Here is a 13,477-nt window from a genome sequence, read left to right as displayed (position 1 = left end):
AAGCTCCTGATGCTGCTGACCAGGGAAAAAAAGGACAAAAAAAAAATAAATCAGTCTGGAAGGTAGAAACTCTTTTGAATTTATAAGGGTTTTCATTTCAATTAAAATAATTTCAGACGGGTAAATCCTGGGTAATGTATGGTGCTTTTATACCAGTGCAGACCTATCCCTCAAGCTCATCACCATATGACTTGTGTATGGCTGGATGAAAGCAGCCCAGTTTGGGGCTAAAGCAGCCATTTCAGCAGAGTGGTGGAGCTAACCCAGGCTAGAGTAAGGCCAGGCTGAGCTCAGCCATAAAAGTAAGGGTGTAGAGAGTCCCAAGGGAATCCAGGAGTCACCCCCTGGGCAGAATAATTCAAAGTAAATGACATGCCAAGAGGATTGCTATTTTAGCAGAAGTTACCAGCCTCTTATATTGCTGTGCATGATGTGAGGCTTCCTGAGGAAAGCGATGAGTTAGAAGGGGGAATATTTGATGTCTGCAATACTTTAGGAATGGCTTTGACTTGTGTTTAAATTGGTTTGAGCTGTTGCTAGTCCCACAGATTGGCATGTTGTGTCCTCAGACAGATGTTCATCGTGATCTGAATGAAAGATAATACAGAAAATCAGTCTCAGGAAGATGCAGAAATGCTAGCTTATAAATTGGGATTCCTTTCTTAACATAGAAAGCAGGTATATTTTGAAAAGCGTAGTACATGGGAAGCATGAGGGATTCTTCCCTTTCACCTGTCTTCTCCCAGCCCGTGACTCTGCTCTCCAGTATTGACCTTTATTTTAGAGCTGAAACTAAAGAAAGTGAGCTCTGGCCAGCCCATCTGAGCTGTCCATCAGGCAAGGAGAGGGAGGAATTGCCTCCATAACAGGGACACAGAAGTACTCCTGCTTGGGAACATAGATGCCTGCTCCCCAGTCAGGTGTAACATAATTCTCCCTTGACTGATAAAAACTGTGGCTTTTCCTGCAGGGGTGGGCTTGCAGATGGGTTCTGCCTAAGTTAACAGAATCAGACTCCCATGCAGCTTGTGAAGGCTGTCATTGGTGCTGCAAAATCCACCAAATGCAGAACTTTCTGGTAAATTTCCCTGTTAGCTGCCTTGGGTTTGCCTGGAAGCAAGTAGAATCTAGGCAATATGATCCATGGGAGTGCCATGGCAGGGTCATCAGGATAAGAACTGTACAGATAGTGCAAATTAATGGTGATATTTATATTCTTACTGCTGACCCTGACACATAAAAATATTTGGAAACAGCTATGGATTACTTCTCAAAATGGACTAAAGATAAACCCCTACAGAATAAACCAGCCCAAAGTGTTGAAGGTCTTTGATTGAAGTCATCAGACATTCATGTGTATCTGTACAAATCAATGATCAAGGCAGGGAATTTGTCAATCACATATGTGAGGAAAAACATTAACAGGTGACAGAAAACAATTTGCCAGGGCACATAACCCTAGAGCCAGAAAACTTGTGAAATGGCAGAACTGAACTGTGAAAGACAAATCACTGAAGGTGGAGAGAGTGTCTTCATCATGTCTTGCAAAGTTCAGTGAATTTTTTACTGTTATCCTCTTCTACATTAAAAATATGAGCAAGTTGTTCATATACATTACAAATTCTGTTACAGCTTCACTTTAATAGCAAGATAACAATCGTGTGCCATCTACATATTTTGCATTTTATTGCTCTTGAATAATTCATCTTAAGTAACATAACATGCTTGACAGAAGTTCCACAAAATTTAAGAAAATGGAAGGTGAGCTGTAATACAATCTAAAATAGCAAATAATATTGAGGCGTTTAGGTGAAGAAAATGAAATGAAGTAGGAAACAAGAAGAATGAAGGGAGGAGAGAAAATGAACTGATTACTGCAAGGCATTAAATGAAAGCGTGGAGTAGAAAGTGACATCCTGCAAAAAAAAAGGAATGGTTGGCTCGTATATCATTGATGAGATGGGTTTAATGATGACTAAACTGGATATACTGCAAAAGAGTAATTGTTATGGAAGAACACATGTTTCAAGGAACAATTGCAGGGTGCTGAATCAGTTAGCAAAGCCCTTAGAAAAATGGAGCCATGACTGAGCAGACTGGAAGTTTTCAAAAGAACTATTATCTCTGAGAGCTCTTAAAATCATTCCATTTCACATCAGTATAGCTGCAAACAATAGTCTGCCAGTAGGGTTTTATCAACTTTTCTACATTCCAATCACCTCCATTTGTCTTGTTAATTTTGGCATAAAAACACTTAGGCAATGACATTAAAATATTCTTCATAGAACCAAAATTTGATCTCATTTCACATCTGGGCAAACTAAGTTGAAAACACACATACATGAAAAATTTCTGATTATCTAAGTTTCTAGAACTGTCAGACTAGAAACAGAATATAGCTAACTGGTTTCAGATTCTCCTCAACTGCAAAACATGAGCCAGGTTTGAGAAGATTTTGGTCCTATTAAAGGAATCCTGAATGCCACAAGCACAAAAGTCAAGTTTAGATTAGATGTGATCTGCCTCAGAAGAGCATGAGGGGTTTTATAGCAGTATCTGAAACAACTTAAATCTCAGTAATTTTGGCTCAGGAGAGAACAACAATGATAGGTTTGTTATTTCCTTTGATTTCATCTCCCACCCAATTGTAATTGTCATGTTACACCACAGGAGAGATCTGGGCACAGGTAAATCATAAACAAAATGCCTGGATGTTCCCTAGCTCAAGGCTGGCAGAGAACCAAGCACAAAGCACATGTAATCACTGGAGAAACTCTCCTCTTTGGAGTTTCATGACCTGTGGGTTACTTCCTTTTGCATTTGTGGTCACATGTCCCCCTGGCAACGGTGAGAATGACTTACCATGTAGTAGCATTAGGAAGGGATTGGTTACAGCTTTTTTCTAATGTCATTTAACAGATAAAAATGAAGAACAGGGCATCGGCACATATGCATGAATCAGTCTGGGAAACTCTATTTTGATTGGTAGGGGAAAATACAGAGATGTTGGATACTGCTGAATGATGATAACTGATGGCAAATCTGACATCTAAGTGCCATTCACAATACATTGATACATAACCCCATGTTTAGAGACACCCTCCCTCACTTTCCCACCCCCCAAAACAATCTGAATAATGAATCAAATGGTCTCAGGAGTAATTGGATCTTTTTCTGTGTAATTAGCAATTTTTCCCCTTGCATTATAATTTAAAGTACTGTGGTTGAATTGAGCAACTCATGTAATGAGTCATTAGATTGAGGCTTTTAAGGAAGTTATTTCTGAAGGTCTGTGGAGGCTAAAATATGTCTAAATTAAAAGAATGACAGGCTGCAATCACAGCTGTAAAATAAAGGTGCTCAGTAAGCAGTCCTATTACAATCAGAAAGAAAAAGAAGCAGATCTCTGTCTTGTGCATGGAAGCAGAGGAAATGATGAATACCTTAGGTAACTCATTCTGTGCAAAATCAATCTTTCACTGTCAATTTTAAATGAACTAATTTGTTCACAAATCTGCTCAGTCAGTTTGGAAGCATACTCAGTTCATCCATATTAGCAAATCCTTTAATCTTGACTAGTCCACTGAGTAAGAAATCCAGAAATGTGTTAATATGACTGGACATATGTAGTAGGATAAGAATTGATTCTTTTAATTAGTGTCTATTCGAGTTCCTTCTTTTACTGAACTATTGACCCACTGATATATAAAGAGATTACTATTATGACTAAAATACCTTCCAAAGTTATATTTAACTCTCTTCATTGGTCAGAGTCAGATAGAAAAATAAGCTTTGAATTATCCAAAAAAACACAATGTAAACTAATTGAAGGTTTCTTTCAGATATGTTCCCATCAATTCTAGAGATTCAAACTGATATTTGAAATTAAAGAAAATATATATATATATAATTTCCCTCCACCAAAATTCATTCTTGACCACGGACCAAAATAAAATAAAATTAAAATTAAAATTAAAAAAAAAAAAAAAAGTGAGGGGAATGAGGGGAAGAGGGAGAGGGATGGAAGAGCAGATAGAGATGACTACTGTTCCTTTCATTCCTACTTTACTCACACAGACTGAGGCCTAAATAAGTTAAACTCTGGAAAACATCTTTGTATGAAATAAGAATAAACTCACTGTAGTTTGCAAACAAGCAAGATTATGTTAGCTCTTGCTCACCCACAGAGAGACAAACACTAGAAACAATCCCAAATAACACTGCTTTTTACAATGGGAAGCAGTGTTATTATGGTCCCAGCGTGGTCCTTGGAACAAAAAATGAAATGGGTGTCTAGTCTGGTCACTCATATTTTCTTGTTACTCTTCACCTTACATAGCATAAAAGCCTCTGCAGCAGGGTGGTCTTGGGCAGCTTTGGTGTCCTTATGATGAACAGTTATGTCCTGTCTGGAGGGCAAATGCAGCATTAGCATTACCAATACAGATCTAAACTACATGTATTTAAAGGATCTTTGTTAATTTCAGAAATACCTAGAGCAACAGAAGTAGAAATATGCTTTAGCACCCTACCTTTGTGGACAACCACTTCTACTCACTTTTGAGATTGAAGCCATAGAGCTGCACTTTTAAGATTTGCAGTGACTTTTTAAAATATAGAAGCAATAGAGAGCAATATGCTAAATAAAATGTGGGAAAATGTTGTGTACTAAAGCCTTCTTGCTGTAAGCCAGCAAGCCAGACCCTCCTGCTTTTTCTGAGCCCTGTTAATCTTTTTCCCACTGTCTTTGGTACTATGGTATGATGGTATTTTTTACCACTGTGGTATGGTCTTGACCTGGGGTCTTGCACATACCTGTGCCTTGCAGCAGCACTTGTTTGCTAGCTACAGTCTATCTACCAAGCATAGGTAAGAAAAAGGACGGATAATTTGCAGCTAAACCTTCTGATGTTTCTCTTTTTGTCTTCCATCAAATTTTCACTTGAAGTCAGTTCTCAGACAATGTGCAATAGGAGGAATATTGCTGTCATGATATGAGTCCTGTATTTGTGGAGTTTTTGGGGTATCATTTGTATCATTTCAAGTCATGTCTCTCCTCATGCTTTCAATGCAGCAGTTGTTTTGCTTACCTTCTTTTTCAGTAGGCTGAGCCACAGGGGCCTGACTGGTGGGAACTAGCAGATTCCTGTCACAGAAGGCAGCAAATTAATGGTGGCTTTCCCCAGTCTGCTTTCTTAGTGCATTAAGACTGGCCTTTGCCATTTGAGCTGTTGATGTGTATGAGTGCTGAGAGTTTTTTTTACTGGGTATGTAACCAGTTTGAGAGGGATTAGGATAGCAGCTAACATCACAACCAGCAATCTCAGGGGTTTGTTCTCTCATTTTAGCATAATGGTGGCCACTGCAGTTTCCCCACTTGTTGCTTAAAGATTTGGCCAAAAATCTCTATGAACATTCTTTGTTTGTCCATGATTTAACCCTTTTTCCTCCTATTTTGCTGCAGCAGCAGCCATTTTCTGCACTTTGGCTCTCTAATTCCTATCTGAATCCCTTGTAGGTACTCTTGTGGTGCTCTCCAATACCTGACCAGTCTAGTGAAAAAGCCCAGGTCCTTGATAAACAAGATTATGCCGAAGTGCACATTAACAGAAGAGCTTTGGCTTATAGACTGCCACAAACACTTATTTATATTAATGGTGATTTTTTTTCTTTTCCATGCACATCTTCCTCAGCAACCAGTTATGATAGGTTTGTAGCAGGGATCCATTTTGTGCCCAGAGTGTATTAAGAACCAGTCAGAGTATGTACAACTCTGTCTGTGTAAATATTCATGCAAATCCCACTGGTTTGAATGGGATTAATGGGCTGTGCAGTGGATTTTCCATTTCCTAATGAAAGCACTGTAAAAAATCTTCCATTCACTTTAATAGTTATTGAGACTTCCCAGAGGACGTACCTGGTTCTGCAAATAGTCCTATGAAATGATTAGCCTTTGCAAATGCTAAAATACTTCCTGATATCTATATTTTTGTCAGATATATCTCTGCCTCCCTCTGTGCAAATCTCTATATATATTTATGTGTAAGCTAATTTGGCATGATCTTGATGGAGGACAGGACAATGGCTTGGTTTGGCTCATTTCAGATACTAATGATGACTGCCTTAGAAGTGAATATAATAATAATCATGGCATTTTTAATGTCTAAATTATTGCAGAACTTGAAAATACTCCTCTTGCTTCCAAGGCAGATGTAGGATTGCACAGAAGATGAATGGCACATCTCCATCAGCCAGCACGTTTAGATAATTGATCAAATTTCCATTTTAATTAGAAAACATGCACCCAAAGTGGGTGGGATCACAAGATTCTATCAGTTCAGTTTTTCATAATCCTCTGGGGTGAATGAAAAAATGAAGTGGCTGGCCTTTTACTAACTCTGAATTCAAGAGATTGCCTTGACCACTGCTTGTTCAATTTATCTAGTAATGTCTTTTGTGCTGTGTGATCTCTGACTGTCTGAAAATACCTTTTAATTTCCTGAATACATATATGTATACAATGAATATTAATTAAGAACTGATTAGTATCTCTTCTGCCAGCACACAACAATATTTTATCAAAGACAGATTGTATCTGTAACTGCATATTTAAAATCTATATTGGAATGGCACATGAGTTGACTGAGAATGGACATTTAAGTCTTGCACTTAAATTTTAGATTTTCTTGTCTTTAACAAACAAGAGGAGCTGGAAGCCATCATGCAGCAGGCAGGCTATGACTTGGTTGCCATCATGGAAAACGTGGTGTGACCACTCTTATGACTGGAGTGCTGCAGTGTCTGGCTATAGGCTCTTCAGAAGGGACAGGCAGCATAGAAGGGGTGGTGGTGTGGCTCTGTGGCCTTCTGGAGGGCTGACTTTGAGCTGTTCAGGGCACTGGTTGGTAGAGTCCCTTGGGAGGTGGTTCTGAAGGGCAGAGGAGTCCAGGAAGGCTGGGCACTCTTCAAGAAGGAAATCTTAATGATGGCAGGAGCCGTCTGTCCCCATGTGCCCAAAGACGAGCCAGCATGGAAGACTGGCCTGGCTGAACAGAGAGTTACAGCTTGAGCTTAGGAGAAAAAAGAGGGTTTATAATCTTTGGAAAAGAGGATGGGCCACTTGGGAGGACTATAAGGATGTTGCAAGGCTGTGCAGGGACAAAATTAGAAAGGCCAAAGCTCATCTGGAGCTCAAACTGGATACTGCTGTTAAAGATAACAAAAAATGTTTTTATAAATACATTAACACGAGAAGGACGACTAAGGAGAATCTCCATCCTTTACTAGATGTGGGGAAAACTCAGTTACAAGAGATGAGGAAAAGGCTGAGGTGCTTAATGCCTTCTTTGCCTCAGTCTTTAGCGGCAATACCGGTTGTTCTCTGGATACCCAGCAACCTAAGATGGTGGAAGAGGATGGGGAGCAGAATGTGGCTCTCATAATCCACCAGGAAATGGTTGGTGACCTGATACAGCACTTGGATGTACGCAAGTCAATGCAGATGGATGGGATCCACCCGAGGGTACTGAGAGAACTTGCAGAAGAGCTGGCCATCAATTATCGGCAGTCCTGCCTATCAGGGGAGGTCCCAGTCGATTGGCAGCTAGCAAAAGTGATGCCCATCTACAAGAAGGGCCGGAGGGTAGACCCAGGGAACTATAAGTCTGTTAGTTTGACCTCAATACCAGGGAAGCTCATGGAGCAGATCAAGGATGTCATCACACAGCACTTGCAGGGCAACCAGGCAATCAGGCCCTGTCAGCATGGGTTTATGAAAGACAGGTCCTGCTTGATGAAGCTGATCTCCTTCTATGATGAAGTGACATGCTGGGTGGATGAAGGAAAGGCTGTGGATGTAGTCTACCTTGACTTCAGTAAGGCCTTTGACACCATTCCCCACAACATTCTCCTCAAGAAACTGTCTGCTCGTGGATTGGACTGGCATACCAGTTGGGTTAAAGACTGTCTGGGCCCAAAGAGTTGTGGTGAATGGAGTCAAATCCAGCTGGAGGCCAGTCACTAGTGGCATCTCCCAGGCCTCGGTACTGGGGCCAGTCCTCTTTAGTATCTTTATCAATGATCTGGATAAGGGGATCAAGTACACCAGTACTAAGTTTGCAGACAACACCAAGTTAGGTGCATGTGTCGATCTGCTCGAGGGTAAGAAGGCTCTTCAGGAGGATCTGGATAGGCTGGACTGATGGGCTGAGGTCAACTGTAAGGCCAAGTGCCGGGTCCTGCACCTGGGGCGCAACAACCCCAAGCAGTGCTACAGGCTGGGAGATGAGTGGTTGGAAAGCTGCCTGGCATAGAAGGACCTGGGATATTGGTTGATAGTCGGCTGAATATGAGCCAGCAGTGTGCTCAGGTGGCCAAGAAGGCCAACAGCCTCCTGGCTTGTATAAGAAGCAGTGTGGCCAGCAGGTCTAGGGAAGTGATTGTCCCCCTGTACTTGGCTCTGGTGAGGCCGCACCTCGAGTACTGTGTTCAGTTTTGGGCCCCTTGCTACAAGAAGGACATCGAGGTGCTTGAGCAAGTCCAGAGAAGGGCAACGAAGCTGGTGAGGGGTCTGGAGAACAAGTCCTACGAGGAGCGGCTGAGGGATCTGGAATTGTTCAGCCTGGAGAAAACAAGGCTCAGGGGTGACCTTATCGCTCTCTATAGGTACATTAAAGGAGGCTGTAGCGAGGTGGGGATTGGTCTATTCTCCCACATTCATGGCGACAGGATGAGGGTGAATGGGCTAAAGTTGCACCAGAGGAGGTTTAGGTTGGATATTAGGAAGAACTTCTTTACCAAAAGGGTTGTTAGGCATTGGAATGGGCTGCCCAGGGAAGTGGTTGAGTCACCATCCCTGGAGGTCTTTAAAAGACATTTAGATGTAGAGCTTAGGGATATGGTTTCGTGGAGGACTGGTTAGTGTTAGGTCAGAGGTTGGACTAGGTGATCTTGGAGGTCTCTTCCAACCTATACAATCCTGTGATTCTGTGATTGTCTGTAAGTAAATTCTGCTAGTCTGGAAAATAAAATTTTAAAAAGCCAAAACTTTTTTTCCTTCTTCTTCGGTAAAACTATCATTTTCTTATATTCGGATACTCTAGCCATCAGTATTGCTGGTGCTGTACTGGGCTAAAATCTTACATCCAATATGAGTCACTGTTATGATATGGAAGGAATCCTCCCAAAAAGAAGCTGCTGACCTTAAGGTTCAAACCAAACCTTGCAACCTTTTCATGGGGTGAAGGCAATTGAGCAAGTTAGTAGTCTGCCCACCTGCTAAAACTGATGCTGCAGCCTGCTCACAGGACAGCTGCCAAGGAATCCAGACCCATATCACCTGGGGGATGACCCAAACTCTGCATCCCTCCATGCCCTTCTGTCCACGGAAATGCCCCTTGCTGTAAACACTTGGAAACTACAACATATTTTGAGGAAGGAAGAGTAAGGTTTGTCTTTTAGTTTCTTTAAATTTAACTCAAACTTTTAGTCTGCTTACCTAAAAATACCTTATGTATCCTCTGGTGGCTGAGAGTCTGCCTTGCATGCAGGATGACAGATTGAGTGCTAATTCTACCACCTGTAGACCTTGCTTATTTCAAAATGTCACTTGTTTTTTGTATCTTAAGTGCCAAGAGAGATGTTCTCCCAGGATACCAAAAATCAGTCATTATTATAACATAGATATTAAGCCACCCATTGATGTTTCAAACACATCAGTCAAAGTCATCTGTCCTGCAACTGTTCAGCAGAAAGGGCAGCATGTTATTAGAGAGAAAGAGAGAGAGAGATACCAGGGGAGACAAAATCATTATCTGAACATATCTTAGAGGCTGTCTGAATGCTGTAGGACCCATGGCAAAGCCCATGTACTTTAATGGAAATTTCAGTCCTCTGTGATCATGTAATTGCTCCACAGTAATTCCTTCTAGCAGCTTCTTATAATGTTTCATCATGGAAGAACCTGGACTCTGAAATCTCCCACCTTTGAGTTTGAGCCACTGTAAAAATTCTTTTTTTCTGGAAGTTGCAGAGGGAAAAGCATGCTCAGAAGCCCAATTCCTTACCTCCAGGCTTTATGCAAGGTCTTAAAAAGCACAACTACCTCACATTAGGTCTATCCTAACACTTATTCCAGGGCCAAACTACATAGGAGCAAGAAGGGAAGAAGAGGAAACTTTCTGAGGACATCTGCTAGGCCCACATTGGCTGTCTGGATGAGGTTTGTCAGTACACATTGGAAGTGCGCAGTGAGGCTGAAGATTCCCTACTGGCTGGAACCGAGTCATTTGCCAGGTTTTCCTTGTCAGGGAGAGTTAAACCAGTCACTGATCCTAATTCTAACACTGTTGTTGCAGCATTCCAATTTTTAATCGCTACATGACTTGTCAGGTTGAATACGAGCCGCATGAATAAAATTTAAAAACCTCTTAATAATGAGGGTTGTCAAAAATTACTAGCACTCACTGTTTCTACAGTTACCTTTTTATTTCCTAAAAGTGTAGCTAAGGTGCAAAGATCCTTCTTTCCAGCTGCCCTTTATTTTTCCATTTCTACCCACAACAGTTTTTTTCCTGAAGGCCACCGGGACAATCAGAATAAACAGCACATTCCCATACCTCAAGTACAGTGCTGGGCTCCCAGTGCCTCCTTCAGGCTTAAGGGACTTATTCAAAAAAAGGGGATCCTTAATCTTCCACAACTAGGGGGAAATATAGTTGAAGATTAGTTAAGAACATAAAGCTGCCATTTTTCTTCATCCTAGGCAGCCGCTTTTCTCTATTTCCTTTTCTATGAGTTTTAAAGTATGTGAGATGCAAGTCTCTGGCTGTCAGTGAGCATTGTCTTTGGAATGTCACAGTTTTGCATATCACCAATTTGTCTCTAAATGTTTGAAATTTGAAGTAATTGTAGAAGACTGAGGCAAGCAAAGTGGGAGCCAATCAGAAGGAAAGGACATTTTTCAGGCTAGCAAACTGACACGTAGGCATCCCAGTGCTCCTTTTCCAGTGACAGAGTGCAGCTAGGACAGATGTGCTTCATGCTGTAAGTTCCTGGATGCTGACAAACAAATCAATTTCCAGTAGACTCTTAGTTCTCATCTGCAGTTGAACTAATTTACCATCCTCATGTGCTGCGTGAACAAAATACAATAATTGATTTCAAAAGACACCAGCTTGCTAGCAAATACGGGTTGCTGAACGCTAGACTTTTTCAATGAAAAATTATCTTACCCTTAGCAGTGTTTCAGTTCACTGATTTCTTTTTGTTTGGGTGTTTTTGTTACAGAATGCTTAAATTCACAGTGCTTTCCATAAAGGAAAATCTGCACTGTAATCTCAAATCACAACAGAAAAGGCAAGGTTGTTTGACTTCATCTTGGCTTGGCATTAGAAGCAGGCTTACAGCACAACAAAGCTAAAGCTACACAGAGGAGGAGTTAAATGCAATGGTCTAGTTATGGGTTTAACAGGAACATCAACATATAACTGGAGCAATTCAGTGTTTAAAAAGCTTAATAACATGTGAAAAGTAAGTTCAGCATCAGAGCTGGGTCAAGAAAAATGGGATCATTCAATTAAAAATGGAAGGACATGAAAGTGAATCTGTCTGTGTTTGCAATGCTGTGCTATGCTGTTGTAAATTATGTATTTTAAACTGAGCTAAATGACTATTGCAAAATGTTTCATTTTCATGGGAAAAAAAAAGTTTAGCTATGAATACAATGCCAAGATGTAGCAGGAGGAATTGTGGGCCCAGGGAGGCTTGTACATAGCCTCCAGACGAAGCAGCTGCTGTTGAAAGGCCTCCTATCCATCAGTGCAATTTCTGCAGCTGACACAGCTTCTGGAAGCCATCCCCATTTTCAGGAGGAAATTCTCCACTGTGGCAAGACAGGAACATGGACTCTAGCTCCTAGATGCACGCTGTCTTTGAGGAAATCTCTTTGGAACTTCTCCAGCCTTATCTAGAAGCCCATTGCAGCCTTAAGCAACTCTACAAGGTTTCAAGAATTTATGCACTTTTATTAGTAGAACTGAAAATGTTGCAGAGTAGTGTTCATGAGTGCTGTTTTTGTCCTTCCACTTTATCAGCTGTTCTTAAAACTTCTATTCACTTCAGAAGTTAATCATAAACCCTCTTTTTGAAAGCTGAAAAGTATATCATTGAAATGACAACATTAAGGTCTGACTTTATACAGGTGTAAAATTCATGAGCACTTACATGTATTGCTACTTACCTGATGATTTATCTAGTGCAATGGCTGCTCTGCTCGGTGACACCCTTGTTGCTAGCTCTCTTTCCTGTAAATATGAAGTGATCTGGAAGAACTCATAAGGCCTTCTAAGTGTAAATAAAATCTTTCACCTAGGAGCATTCCTGGTTCAATGCCCCAGTTTCAGAAATGCACACAACTAAGATTCAGCAAAACTTTTCTAACCACAAAAAGTACTAGGAGAGGGGCAGAAAAGCCACATCTTTCTTTTTTAAAACTCAGACTATGGGTAGTTTGAGTCTTTGTTCCCTTTTATTCTGATCATCAGAGAGTGAGCAAAACCACACTTTTTTCTGAGTTCAGAAAAAGGTTTTATTTTTATCATTTCTATTATGAGCAAACTGGGATGAATATGATTTTGACTTGGGCTTGGAAATAGCTCAGAAGTTAAGTTTTGGGTTTGCAGAAAAAAAAAAAAAAAAAAAGTTGTGTTGGATAAAACATTCTTCTTATTATCACCTTATTATCAAAATCAGGAACTTTTTATAGATGTGCATAAAAATGAAGATTCAGTCCTTTTAATCCCTCCTGGCATCACAGGGTACCTGAACTTTTTGCCTTCTCTTTGAACCATAAATTGGTTGAGATTTCCAAAAGAGGAAAAGCAGGATTAAATTTGATTAAGGGTTGCAGCAGTTCAATGTAAAGTAAATTATTTTTATCTACCCTAATTTGATCCAGCATTGGGAAACTAAGCTGACCTTGCACCTTACCAATGTTTTACAACAACAAATTTTTCTTTACATGATTTTGTGAAGACAATGTTTTAAAGATTCCATACAGCACTCCTTTACCAACTGTTCAGCAAATTATTATAAAACTTTGAAACATGCTAATTTCAGTGTCTTTGACCACTATTTACACTGAATGTACAAGAGAAAAATTTAAATCAAAATTTATCCTACTCTTTTATGTCATTATAAAGCCCAAATCTAGCCAAAAAACTCTGTACATCTCCTAGTTGCCTTCGGTTTAGATTGATTATGTCTTTATACTGAGGAGAGGGACTGCCTGATAAAAGAATGGCTTAATCTTTATTTGCCTAGAGCAGTTAGAAAAATAAGTGAAGCAAGCAGCCTCCTGTGACTGATTTCTGCTCACTTAAGGCAGTTCACCCTTGAAACAGAGAGTAATTGTTCTCTGTCCTTTTTCAGATAATGTCATCCCTTTCATGTATTATATCCAAATAATCTTTAAGATTTT

At 40.4% G+C, this 13,477-nt stretch overlaps 1 protein-coding gene across 1 annotated transcript in view; it reads right to left on the bottom strand.

Annotated features, from left to right (window-relative positions):
- Positions 1-239: 239 nt before the first annotated feature.
- LOC311441537 (uncharacterized protein) overlaps positions 240-13,477 on the bottom strand; it is a 340,215-nt gene continuing 326,977 nt past the window's right edge. The window contains exon 25 of the mRNA XM_084529789.1: positions 240-587. Within this exon, the coding sequence (XP_084385915.1) occupies positions 493-587 (95 nt within the window). The 3' untranslated portion in view covers positions 240-492. The remainder of the gene's footprint in view (positions 588-13,477) is intronic.

This window comes from Aythya ferina (assembly GCF_964211825.1).
Source record: "Aythya ferina genome assembly, chromosome: 9".
NCBI lineage: Eukaryota > Metazoa > Chordata > Aves > Anseriformes > Anatidae > Aythya > Aythya ferina.
Note: the sequence above shows the minus strand (reverse complement) of the source record. Positions and strands in the feature narration are given on the sequence as shown.